This window comes from Haematobia irritans, chromosome 3, assembly GCF_050003625.1.
Source record: "Haematobia irritans isolate KBUSLIRL chromosome 3, ASM5000362v1, whole genome shotgun sequence".
NCBI classification, from domain to species: Eukaryota; Metazoa; Arthropoda; class Insecta; order Diptera; family Muscidae; genus Haematobia; species Haematobia irritans.
This window is the reverse complement of record NC_134399.1, coordinates 164,743,341-164,756,970: the sequence shown is the minus strand read 5'-3', so window position 1 is coordinate 164,756,970 and position 13,630 is coordinate 164,743,341. Positions and strand designations below refer to the sequence as shown.

General features: G+C 37.7%; 1 protein-coding gene across 1 annotated transcript in view; it reads right to left on the bottom strand.

Annotated features, from left to right (window-relative positions):
- Positions 1 to 13,630, bottom strand: part of DIP-alpha (Dpr-interacting protein alpha) — a 230,152-nt gene that overhangs the window by 95,527 nt on the left and 120,995 nt on the right. Inside the window, exon 5 of the mRNA XM_075299884.1 lies at positions 183 to 274. Within this exon, the coding sequence (XP_075155999.1) occupies positions 183 to 274 (92 nt within the window). The remainder of the gene's footprint in view (positions 1 to 182; positions 275 to 13,630) is intronic.

Sequence of the window (13,630 nt, the reverse complement as noted above, 5' to 3'; positions counted from 1 at the left end):
AAGGATAGTCAAAGAAAATGCTGAAAATTCTACAAAACCAGACGGACATTAGTTTTGCAAATAAGTGTGGTCAAAGTTCTAAAATAGTTGAGCAAATTATCTTTGAACTATCGTTCTTTGGGGTTGGGTTGGTCATTTGCTTGGCATGCCATTAATGGGGGTACGGAATTGAATTTAATTACCTAAAGTTTTGGTGCCCACACTGTCTTTGAGGACAATTTCATTGCCATCTTCACGACGCCATGTGACTATGGGTTCTGGATATCCACGAGCTCTGTAAAACATTGCAAAGAGAATTAAAATGTTTTTAATTAATTATTTATATATCATTATAATTTAATGGTTTTTTAGTAATAAATATAATATAATGTTGCGAGAAAGTTTTAAATAGCTTGGAATTTAAAAGATAAATTAATGGCAACTTAAAGTTATCTCAATAGCTCCAATTATAGTAAAAGAGCTCTTTAGAGCAAGGTTAGCTAAAAAAATTAACCGACAAAAATTTAATGTTATAATAAACAAGTATATACGACTGTAAGTTCGGCCAGGCCGAATCTTATATACCCTCCACCATGGATTGCGCAGTAACTTCTACTAAAGACTGTAATCCACAATCGAATTACTTGGGTTGTGGTAGGTCTTCCTAATGGCAAGGTATGTTAAAACTACGTAACATCGTCCTCTAAATTGTAAATTAGTCCATACGTCGTATATATTAGACAAAAAAGGCAGATTAAATACGTATATAATTCAGTTCTTGACCGGTATATATAGGGAAGTCTACAAATAACTACGAACCGGTATGAACTTTTACACGGTAATTAGAGAGCCAGAATTAATATATGGGGGTCGCCTTATATGGGGGCTATATACATTTATCAACCGATATGGACCAGTTTTTGTGTGATTGGGGATCGATATGGGCCAAGTTTGGCATGGATGTTAGCGACCATATATTAGCACAATGTACCAAATTTCAACCGATTCGTTTGATTCGGCCCCAGAGGTCAAATCTGGCGATCGGTTTATATGGGAGCTATATATATGGGGCTATATAACAGGTTGGCTGAAACACATTTTTTTCTTAATTCGTTTTTATTATTCAACATAGTTCCCTTCAAGAGCGATACAACGATTATAACGACCTTCCAATTTTTTGATACCATTTTGGTAATACTCCTTCGGTTTTGCCTCAAAATAGGCATCAGTTTCGGCTATCACCTCTTCATTGCAGCCAAATTTTTTCCCTGCGAGCATCTTTTTGAGGTCTGAGAAGAAGAAAAAGTCGCTGGGGGCCAGATCTGGAGAATACGGTGGGTGGGGAAGCAATTCGAAGCCCAATTCATGAATTTTTGCCATCGTTTTCAATGACTAGTGGCACGGTGCGTTATCTTGGTGGAACAACACTTTTTTCTTCTTCATATGGGGCCGTTTTGCCGCGTCTTCGACCTTCAAACGCTCCCATAACGCCATATAATAGTCACTGTTGATGGTTTTTTCCTTCTCAAGATAATCGATATAAATTATTCCATGCGCATCCCAAAAAACAGAGGCCATTACTTTGCCAGCGGACTTTTGAGTCTTTCCACGCTTCGGAGACGGTTCACCGGTCGCTGTCCACTCAGCAAACTGTCGATTGGATTCAGGAGTGTAGTGATGGAGCCATGTTTCATCCATTGTCACATATCGACGGAAAGACTCGGGTGTATACGAGTTAACAGCTGCAAACACCGCTCAGAATCATCAACACGTTGTTGTTTTTGGTCAAATGTGAGCTCGCGCGGCACCCATTTTGCACAGAGCTTCCGCATATCCAAATATTGATGAATGATATGACCAACACGTTCCTTTGATATCTTTAATGCCTCTGCTATCTCGATCAACTTCATTTTACGGTCATACAAAATCATTTTGTGGATTTTTTTGATGTTTTCGTCGGTAATCACCTCTTTCGGGAGTTCACCGTCCTCCGTGCTCATTTCACCACGCTTGAATTTTGCATACCAATCATTTATTGTTGATTTCCCTGGGGCAGAGTCCGGAAACTCATTATCAAGCCAAGTTTATGATTCCACCGTATTTTTTCCCTTCAGAAAACAGTATTTTATCAAAACACGAAATTCCTTTTTTCCATTTTTTTGCACAATAACAAAAGTTGCTTCACAAAAGACGCTCTATCTCACAAACTAATTGTCTTACAGACGTCAAATTTTGACACGAATCATTTGAAGGTTGGTACTATATAAAAATAATATGCCTTTAATACTAGCGACGCCATCTATGTGTCAGACCGGGGACTTATCAGCCAACCTGTTACAATTATGAACCGATATGGACCAGTTTTTGAGTGATTTGGGGATCGATATGGGCCAAGTTTGGCATGGATGTTAGCGACCATATACCAGCACAATGTACCAAATTTCAACCGATTTGGATGATTCGGCTCCAGAGGTCAAATCTGGCGATCGGTTTATATGGGGGCTATATATAATTACAGACCGATATGGAATAATTTTTGCAAGGTTGTTAGATATACTTACACCACGTACAAAATTTCAACCGGATCGGGTGAATTTTGCTCCTCCAAGAGGTTCCGGAGGTCAAATCTGGGTATCGGTTTATATGGGGGCTATATATAGTTATGGACTTATATAGACCAATTTTGGAATGGTTTTTAGAGACCATATATTAACACCACGTACAAAATTTCAATCGGATCGGATGAAATTTGCTTCTCTAAGAGGCTCCGCAAGCCAAATCTAGGAGCCGGTTTATACGGGGGCTGTACGTAAAAGTGGTCCGATACAGCCTATTTGCAATACCATCCGATCTACATCAATAAAAACTACTTGTGCCAAGTTTCAGGTCGATAGCTAATGTCGTTTGGAAGTTAGCGTGATTTCCACAGACGGAGGGACAGACGGACGGAATAAATGAATGAATGAATTTTTCATCAACTTTCATCAGCCATATAAACCGATCCCCAGATTTGACCTCCGGAGACTCTTGGAGAAGGAAAATTCATCCGATCCGGTTGAAATGTTGTACGTGGTGTTAGGTCTCTAAAAGCCATTCAAAAAATAGTCCATATCGGTCCATAATTACATATAGTCCCCATATAAACCGATCCCCAGATTTGGTTTTGGAGCCTCTTGGAGGAGCAAAATTCATCCGGTTCGGTTTCCTTTGAAATTTCAGGAGGACTTTAGGACGCTTCCCGAAGATAAATTTAAAGATTTCACCTATGAGGACTATATCAGAGTCTGGATTTAAAGGGTGATACGGTCAAAAGTTGGTCAAGGGAAAACGCGTGTAAATCGGTGAAATCGTTTATTTAAAAAATCAGATTAAATTTTTTTTTCAAGTTCAATTAGTATAAAATTCAGGAAAAATATTCAGTTAGGTTTTCGCTTTTCCAAATCCGAATTGCCGGGCCTCACGCTTGACACCTGTCATCAGATTTTGTACAGCCACCTTGTCCACCTTCTTCGCCGCAGAAAGCCAGAACTGCTGCTCGTCCTTAGCAGTTTTTTTGATCTTCTTTAGGTTCCGCTTGACAATAGCCCAGTATTTCTCAATTGGGCGGAGCTCTGGCGTGTTGGGAGGGTTCTTGTCCTAGGGAACCACCTGCACGTTGTTGGCGGCGTACCACTCCATGGCCTTTTTACCGTAATGGCAAGATGCCAAATCCGGCCAAAACAGTACGGAACAACCGTGTTTCTTCAGGAAAGGCAGCAGACGTTTATTCAAACACTCTTTCACGTAAATTTCTTGGTTGACAGTCCCGGAAGCTATGAAAATGCTGCTTTTCAAGCCACAGGTACAGATGGCTTGCCAAACCAGATATTTCTTTGCGAACTTTGACAGTTTTATGTGCTTGAAAATATCTGCTACCTTTCCCCTTCCTTTTGCCGTATAAAACTCCTGTCCCGGAAGCTGCTTGTAGTCGGCTTTGACGTAGGTTTCGTCGTCCATTACCACGCAGTCAAACTTCGTCAGTATCGTCGTGTACAGCCTCCGGGATCGCGCTTTGACCGTCGTATTTTGATTATCATCGCGATTTGGAGTCACTACCTTCTTGTAAGTCGATAGTCCGGCTCGTTTTTTGGCTCGATGCACGGTTGAAGACGATACACCCAGCTTATTTGCGGCATCTCGGAGAGAGAGGTTAGGTTTTCGCTTGAAACTACCGGCAACTCTCTTTGTCGTCTCAGCGGCTTCCGGTTTTCGATTTCCCCCCGATCCAGACTTCCTGGTTGTCGACAAACGTTTCCCAAACACTTTAATTACATTTGTAACGGTTGATTTGACAACTTTTAGCGATTTTGCCAGCTTTGCGTGCGAGTAGCTCGGATTTTCGCGATGCGCGAGCAAAATTTTGATACGCTGCTCTTCTTGCTTGGACGGCATTTTGACAACTGAAGAGTGAATTCCAAAATCAAAATAGGAGCAACATTCTACACACACACCTTCAAAATGAGGGGTGTTCAGGTTTTTTAAATGCAAAATTGAAAGAAATACGTCAAGTTTATATTGACCAAATTTTGACCGTATCACCCTTTATAAGAACCATTTTTGTTTGAGTTTTAGAGGAATCATTAAGATCTCTTGTAAGTGTGCAAGAAAATTATAAAATAACGTCTTGATTTGAAATCTTAAATCTGTAGATTTTCACCCGAGAAATAAAATCTGGAAATTTTACTTTGAGTTTCAAGCAATTTTCATGATCAGTGCGCCTTCTATACCCTCAAGAAGTGAAGTCGGTCGATATGGAGGCATTACTAAAAGGACCGATAAAAACTAAATCCGATACACGTTTTTGTGAGCCTAAAATACGAGAATATTTACAATTTCAGGCAAATCGGATAAAAACTGCGGCTTCTATAAGCCCAAGAAGTAAAATCGAGAGATCGGTCTATATGGGGGCTATACTAAAATACCGACCGATACTCACCGTTTTCGGCACACCACTTTATGGCTCGAAAATACCTCTAGATTTGCAATTTCAGGCAAATTGGATAAAAACTTCGGATTCTAGAAGCCCAAGAAGTAAAATCTGGATTTCGTCTATATGGGGGCTATACCAAAACATGGACCGATACTCACCATTTGTGGCACACCTCTTTATGGTCCTAAAATACCTATAAATTTCCAATTTCAGACATATTGTATATAAACTACGGATTCTATAAACCCAAGATATAAAATCGGGAGATCGGTCTATATGGGGGCTATACCAAAACATGGAACGATACGGATCATTTTCGGCACACCTCTTTATGGTCATAAAATATCTTTAGATTTAGATTGGATAAAAACTACGATTTTTATAAGCCCAAGACCCCAAATCGGGAGGTCGGTTTATATGGGGACCATGCCAAAACATGGACCGATGCACACCATTTTTGGCACACCTCTTTACGGTTCTAAAGTACCTCTCGATTTCCAATTTCAGTTAAATTGGATAAAAACTGCGGTTTCTAGAAGCCCAATGAGGTAAATCGGGAGATGGGTCTATATGGGGCTATAGCAAAACATGGCTCGATACACACCATATTCGGCTGACATATTTGTGGTCCTAAAATACCTCTAGGTTTCCACTTTCAGGCAAAGTGGATAAAAATTACAGATTCTAGCAGCCCAAGAAATAAATTCGGGAGGTTGATCTATATGGGGGCTATACACGCACAGAAAAACCATGTTTGGACATGGTTGCCGCATCCATTTAATGCTTATCTAGAGCATGTAATTGCCGCGAAAACCATGTATTTTGTCTTTGTAAAAATAGTTTTCGAGCGGAGAAAAATGTATGGTGGCAATAAGCATTTGAATGGTTCTCAAATACCGCAAAGATGTTGTATCATTTAAATGATAGAATTTGAGACCATTAAATGGTCGGGAAAATCATGTACCTGACCATTCAATTTTTTTTTTTTTTTACTTTTTTACAGGGAAAAAAGTATTTTTATAGGTTAAATATAGACATGTCTAGAACCATTACATGGCCATAAAGACCATTTACATTTTTTTCGTGACCATTTAATTTTTTAACATGTTTGCAGCGAAAAGAATTTTATAAAAACATTGAGCAGGTACACACGATTTTCATTTTGCGCGTCAGTCGTGTGTTGATTGTTTCTTGGAATGAACGGATAATACGGATTTACTGTGTTTTGTGTTAATTTACTTATTTAGAAGTGGCACGTGGTTTTATGTGAACACAAAAAAGGAAAGTGTAACTGAAAAAATGTACCTGTTTTTTGTCCTGCATTTTGCTATATGGTATCATTTTTTTTATTTTCAGTTACATGATGTCTGCGTTTCTACATTTGATGTGCACGATGTAAATATGGAATAATTACTTATTGTTGAAATTGAAATAAAATAGAGTGTTTAAAAATATATGATGTTTGCTTGAACGGCATTATAAATACAAATAAACAATGAATTGATTTATAAATAAATAAAAACAAACAAATAAAGTTAATTTTGTGTTTTCTTTTCTCAAGTGGCGTCCTTTTTTCGACGATGAAAAAAGTCTTTTCATAAAGATCAAAACATTTTAGGTTGTGACCATGTTCTTTTAACTAGGAGAAAAACATTTTTAATGAATACCATAACATTTTAAATCGTGACCATTGTCTTTTCATTCAAACAAAATTCTTTTTATCAATATAATAACATTTTAGATGAGGACAATTACATTTTTTTTAGAACCATGTTCACTGAGCCAACATGGTTGCAGGTTAAAATGTTACATGGTCGCCGCAAAAATAGCTCCTATCATATTATTTTGCTCTTCGAATATGATTGTGACAATCATGTTTCTTCTCTGCGTGTACCAAAACTTCAAATAATCAAATACCTTTAGAGTTCCAATTTCAGACAAAAAAGGTAAAAACGACGAATTCTAGAAGCCCAAGAAGTAAAATCGGGAGATCAGTCTATAGTTATGGGGGCTATAACAAAACATTGACCGACACCGACCATTTTCGAAACACCTCTTTATGGTCCTAAAATACCTATAGATTTGTAATTTCTGGCAAATTAGATAAAATCTACGGATTCAGGCAAATTGGATAGTAAATACCGTTTCTAGAAGCCCAAGAAATAAAATCGGGAGATCGGTCTATATGCAGGCTATACCAAAACATGGACCGATAATCACCATTTACGGCACATCACTTTATGTTCCTAAAATTCCTCTAGATTTCCAATTTCAGTTAAATTGGATAAAAACTGCGGTTTCTATAAGCCCAAGAAGTAAAATCGGGAGATCGGTCTATATGGGGGCTATACCAAAACATGGACCGATACGGACCATTTTCGGCACACCTTTTGATAGTCCTCAAGTACCTCTAGATTTCAAATTTCAGGCAAATTGAATAAAAACTACGATTTTTATAAGCCCAAGACCCCAAATCGGGAGGTCGATTTATATGGGGACTATATCAAAACCTTGACCGATATAGCCCATCTTCGAACTTGACCTGCCTACAGACAAAAGACGAGTTTGTACAAAATTTCAGCACGATTGCTTCATTATTGAAGACTGTAGCGTGATTACAACAGACAGATAGACAGCCAGACAGACAGACGGACATCATTATATCGTCTTAGAATATATATACTTTTTATAGTCGGAAATCGATATTTCGATGTGTTACAAACGGAATAACAAACTTATTATACCCCCGTCACCATTCTATGGTGGTGGGTATAAAAAAGTTAAAATTACCTATAACACCCATTTTCATAAAGCTCCGTTAGTGTTCCGTTTACTAATCAACTTTTAAACCGTATTATAGACGAAGCTGTCATCTTGCGTTTATATTCCATAGGCCAGTTAGGAACTTAACTGAAGAACATTTTTCAGTTAAAGTTAACCGGAGAGAAGATATTTGCAATTTTCTTTCTGTTAACTGGCAGTTAAAGCCTAACGGAGCTACATGAAAATGGCCGTAAAAGTATGAAAACACCAAGTTATAAAAATTTAATTAAAAGTAAAAATAAAGAACATCGATTTTTGAGAGTGCATCTTCTGGAAGTGCTTTTAAAGTTATGCCTTTGGAGGAACTTCCAACTTTTTTTGCTGGGTATTTGTAGACTCTGCTATATAAACCTTTTCATACCCACCACCATAGAATGGTGTTACTCCGTTTGTGACACATCGAAATATCGATTTTTGTCTATATAAAGTTTATATGTTCTTGATCAGGGAGCAATTCTTAGACGATATAACCATGTCCCTCTGTCTAGATGTCTGTATATTGAAATCACGCTACAGTCTTCAATAATGATGCAATCTTGTTGAAAGTGGGCACAGATTCGTTTTTTGTCTGCAGGAAGGTCAAGTTCGAAAATGGGTTATACCGGTCCAGGTTTTGATATAGTCCCCATATAAACTGACCTATCGATTGCGGGGTCTTGGCCTTATAGAATCCATAGTTTTTATCCAATTTGCCTAGAATTGGAAATCTAGAGGTTTTCTAGGACCATAAAGAGGTGTGCTGAAAATGGTGATTATCGGTCCATGTGTTGATATAGCCCCCATATAGACCGATCTCCAGATTTTACGTTTTGGGCTTCTAGAATCCGTAGTTTTTATCCAATTTGTCTGAAATTTGGAATATTTTAGGACCATAAAGAGTTTTGCCGAATATATTGTGTATCGGAACAGTTTTTGATATAGCCTCCTTATAAACCGGCCCTCCGATTTGGGGCCTAGATTCTAGCACTGCAATTAGGTGTGCTCAATACTATGTATATCCCTCCAGAATATAATTTAATGCAATTTTTTCTTGAAATAATTCATTTTACCCTGCTCCACACCGTGGAACAGGGTATTATAAGTTAGTGCATATGTTTGTAACACCCAGAAGGAGACGAGATAGACACATGGTGTCTTTGGCAATAATGCTCAGGGTGGATCCCTGAGTCGATATAACCATGTCCGTCCGTCCGTCCGTCCGTCCGTCCGTCTGTCTGTCTGTCCGTCCGTATGTCCGTCCGTCTGTCCGTTCGTCCGTCCGTTCGTCCGTCTGTCTGTGAACACATTTTTGTGATCAAAGTCTAGGTCGCAATTTAAGTCCAATCGCCTTCAAATTTGGCACATGTTCCTAATTTGGGTCAGAATAGAACTCTATTGATTTTGGAAGAAATCGGTTCAGATTTATATATAGCTCCCATATATATCTTTCGCCCGATATGGACTAATATGGACCCAGCAGAAAGAGTTTTATACCGATTTGCTTGAAATTTTGTACAAACATAACACTTAGTCGTATAATTAAGTGTGCAAAATTTGATTGAAATCGATTCAGATGTAGATATAGCTCCCATATATATCTTTCGCCCGAATTGGACTTATATGGCCCCAGAAGCCAGGTTTTTGGCCGAATTTGGTTGAAATTTTGCACTAAGAGTACGATCAGTAGTGTAGTCAAGTGTGCAAAATTTGATTGAAATCGGATCAGATTTAGATATAGCTCCCATATATATTTTTCGCCCGATATGGACTAATATGGTCCTACAAGCCAGAGTTTGGTGAAAATTTTGCACAGGGAGTAGATTTAGCATTGTAGCTATGCATGCCAAATTTGGTTGAAATCGATTAAGATTTAGATATAGCTCCCATATATATCTTTCACCCGATATGCACTTATATGGACCCAGAAGCCAGAGTTTTATCCCGATTAGCTTGAAATTTTGCACAAGAAGTACAATTGGTGTATAGTCATGTGTGCCAAATTTGATTGAAATCGGTTCAGATTTAGATATAGCTTCCATATATATTTTTCGCCCGATATGGACTTTAATGGCCCTAGAAGCCAGAGTTTTGGCCCAATTTGGTTGAAATTTTGCACTAGGAGTACAATTAGTAATATAGTCATGTGTGCCACATTTCATTGAAATCGGTTCAGATTTAGATATAGCTCCTATATATATGTTTTTCTGATTTCGACAAAAATGGTCAAAATACCAGCATTTTCTTTGTAAAATCGCCACTGCTTAGTCGAAAAGTTGTAAAAATGACTCTAATTTTCCTAAACTTCTAATACATGTATATCGAGCGATAAATCATAAATAAACTTTTGCGAAGTTTCCTTAAAATTGCTTCAGATTTAAATGTTTCCCATATTTTTTTACTAAAATTGTGTTCCACCCTAGTGCATTAGCCAACTTAAATTTTGAGTCTATAGATTTTGTAGAAGTCTATCAAATTCTGTCCAGATCGAGTGAGACTTAAATGTATGTATTTGGCACCAACCTTTATAAAGGGTGATTCTTTTGAGGTTAGGATTTTCATGCATTAGTATTTGACCGATCACGTGGGATTTCAGACATGGTGTCAAAGACGAAGATGCTCAGTATGCTTTGACATTTCATCATGAATAGACTTACTAACGAGCAACGCTTGCAAATCATTGAATTTTATTACCAAAATCAGTGGCAGAAAATCCGCTTTTTTATCGACAAATTTTGTTCAACGATGAGGCTCATTTCTGGTTGAATGGCTACGTAAATAAGCAAAATTGCCGCATTTGGAGTGAAGAGCAACCAGAAGCCGTTCAAGAACTGCCCATGCATCCCGAAAAATGCACTGTTTGGTGTGGTTTGTACGCTGGTGGAATCATTGGACCGTATTTTTTCAAAGATGCTGTTGGACGCAACGTTACGGTGAATGGCGATCGCTATCGTTCGATGCTAACAAACTTTTTGTTGCCAAAAATGGAAGAACTGAACTTGGTTGACATGTGGTTTCAACAAGATGGCGCTACATGCCACACAGCTCGCGATTCTATGGCCATTTTGCGGGAAAACTTCGGAGAACAATTCATCTCAAGAAATGGACCGGTAAGTTGGCCACCAAGATCATGCGATTTGACGCCTTTAGACTATTTTTTGTGGGGCTACGTCAAGTCTAAAGTCTACAGAAATAAGCCAGCAACTATTCCAGCTTTGGAAGACAACATTTCCGAAGAAATTCGGGCTATTCCGGCCGAAATGCTCGAAAAAGTTGCCCAAAATTGGACTTTCCGAATGGACCACCTAAGACGCAGCCGCGGTCAACATTTAAATGAAATTATCTTCAAAAAGTAAATGTCATGGACCAATCTAACGTTTCAAATAAAGAACCGATGAGATTTTGCAAATTTTATGCGTTTTTTTTAAAAAAAAAGTTATCAAGCTCTTAACAAATCACCCTTTATATAGCCCCCAACACATTTGACGGATGTGATATGGTATCGAAAAAGTTGATCTACAACGTGGTGCAGGGTATAATATAGTCGACCCCGCCCGACTTTAGACTTTCCTTACTTGTTTTTCCATAAAACAGGTTACTTGGTTTTCTGTTTGTTATTAATAAAGTCTGCTCGATTTCACTGTCCATAAAGATTACTTGGTAAATCTCTTACGATAGCATAGCAATCAGATAAAACCAAATAGAATTTTGCTAGCATTTATCTTTGCGTACTACATTCTTAATATTTAATCTTGAACTAGATGTGATTTTCAAGGTATGTTTTCATAATCTACTTAAATTCTTTATGGCAATTTGCTAAGCCGCATAATTTTTTGATTTATTATTTTTATAATGTCAATTTCATTTGGTCTGGTGACAACTTACTTTACAACTTTCTTTTTATGAGTGTTAATTAAATGAAAAGCCTTTTGAGAAGTCCAAGCGAGCATGGATAGGTAGGGGTGGATTCTTGGACATAAACAACAAGAAGCACATCGGGGGCATTAAAGCAGATTTTTATAGTTGCAAATGGAATAAATCAACAACGACAATAAAGCCGACCAGTGAATCTTGTGAATAAGGACCCCTCCAACCACCCATCATTTGCTTTGTTCCATAACTAGAATGTAACAGATATGTGGTAAAATTGACCCCTTGGAGACAGTAAAATGGATTTAGGCAATGACCGAAAATAAAATAAATGTTTTTATGACCTTTTTTCACACTTCCCCAACAGTTTTCTTCCATTTTTGTCGATTTTAGTTTCATCCTCCTTATTCCACACGATTTCTATAACAAGTCTATAAGGAAAATGTTGCTACTTAACCTCCATCGTCCTCCATCAAAAAGCAACAGTAACGAATGATCCTTTCCAATGTAGTGTAGTGTAGGAAAAGGAAGTTACCGACATGGAAACGGAAACGTAAATCAAAAAGAATGAAGTGTCATTTAATTTGTTGACATTACTACCCCCCCAAAAACCGAGGACCAAATCGAACTGCTTCTGGCGAAGAATCCAAATTCAGTAGCCTGATGTAAGAGCTTCAATAAAGGGACAACACAAAATAGAGAGGACAACACAAAAATCCACAAGATTACTTAACGATAATGCGCTAAAAAGTACTGTTCCTTTTTTACTTTATTTTCGGCAATGGAGTGTAAAACAATAATAAAGGATTTGTTCGCGACAGACCATGTTAATAGCGAAGGAGGAGAAGAAAGAGGATAAAGAGTAGAATAGAAAAAAACAGAAAATCTACAAAATATCAAGCAAAGTGAAGAGTCACAGCTAATTCCAAATGATTAGTATGGATTTCTACAATAATCTGGATAATGGTAATAGATATGACCATATTATGGTCATCGTTATGTTTACCAGACACTATTATATGGGCTTTTGCATTGGAAATGGGCAAATTGGATAAAACAAATGGGCAAATTGGATAAAAACTACGGTTTTTATCCAATTTGCCTGATATTGAAAATCTAGAGGTATTTTAGGACCACAAAGAGGTGTGCCGAAAATGATGAGTATCGGTCCATGTTTTGGTATAGCCCCCATATAGACCGATTTCACGATTTTCCTTCTTGGGCTTCAAAATTCCGAAGTTTTTATCCAATTTGCCTGATATTGGAAATCTAGAGGTATCTTCGGGCCATAAAGAGGTGTGCCGAAAATGGTGACCATCGGTTTATGTTTTGGTATGGTCCCCATATAGACCGATTTCCCTACCTTTTTCTTGGGCTTCTAGATTCCGAAGTTTTTATCCAATTTGCCTGAAATTGGAAATCTAGAGGTATCTTCGGGCCATAAAGAGGTGTGCCGAAAATGGTGACCATCGGTTTATGTTTTGGTATGGTCCCCATATAAACCGACCTCCCGATTTGGGGTCTTATAGAAGCCGTCGTTTTTATCCAATTTGCCGGAAATTTGAAATCTAACGGTATCTTCGGGCCATAAAGAGGTGTGCCAAAAATGGTGACCATCGATCCATGTTTTAGTGTGGTCCCCACATAAACCGATCTCCCGATTTGGGGTCTTGGGCTTATGGAAACCGTACCCAGCAAAAAATTTTCGAAGTTCTTCCAAAGGCACAACTTTAAAAGCACTTCCAGAAGATGCACTCCCAATGATGTTCTTTATTTTAACTACCCAGGAAGTTCTTTTAATTAAATTTTTTATAACTTGGTTTTTTCATACTTTTAATGGATAATTTTAACTTTTTTTTGTTTCAAATAGGTTAAAAATAGAGTAAGAATTAATAAAATGGTACAAATTATTTAAATTTTGTCAAACAAAAAATGCTAAATCCATTCTGAAAAAATTGTGAATAAAAAAATATTTAAGGTCAAACGTTTCCGAGAAGCGTTAGAATCCATTAA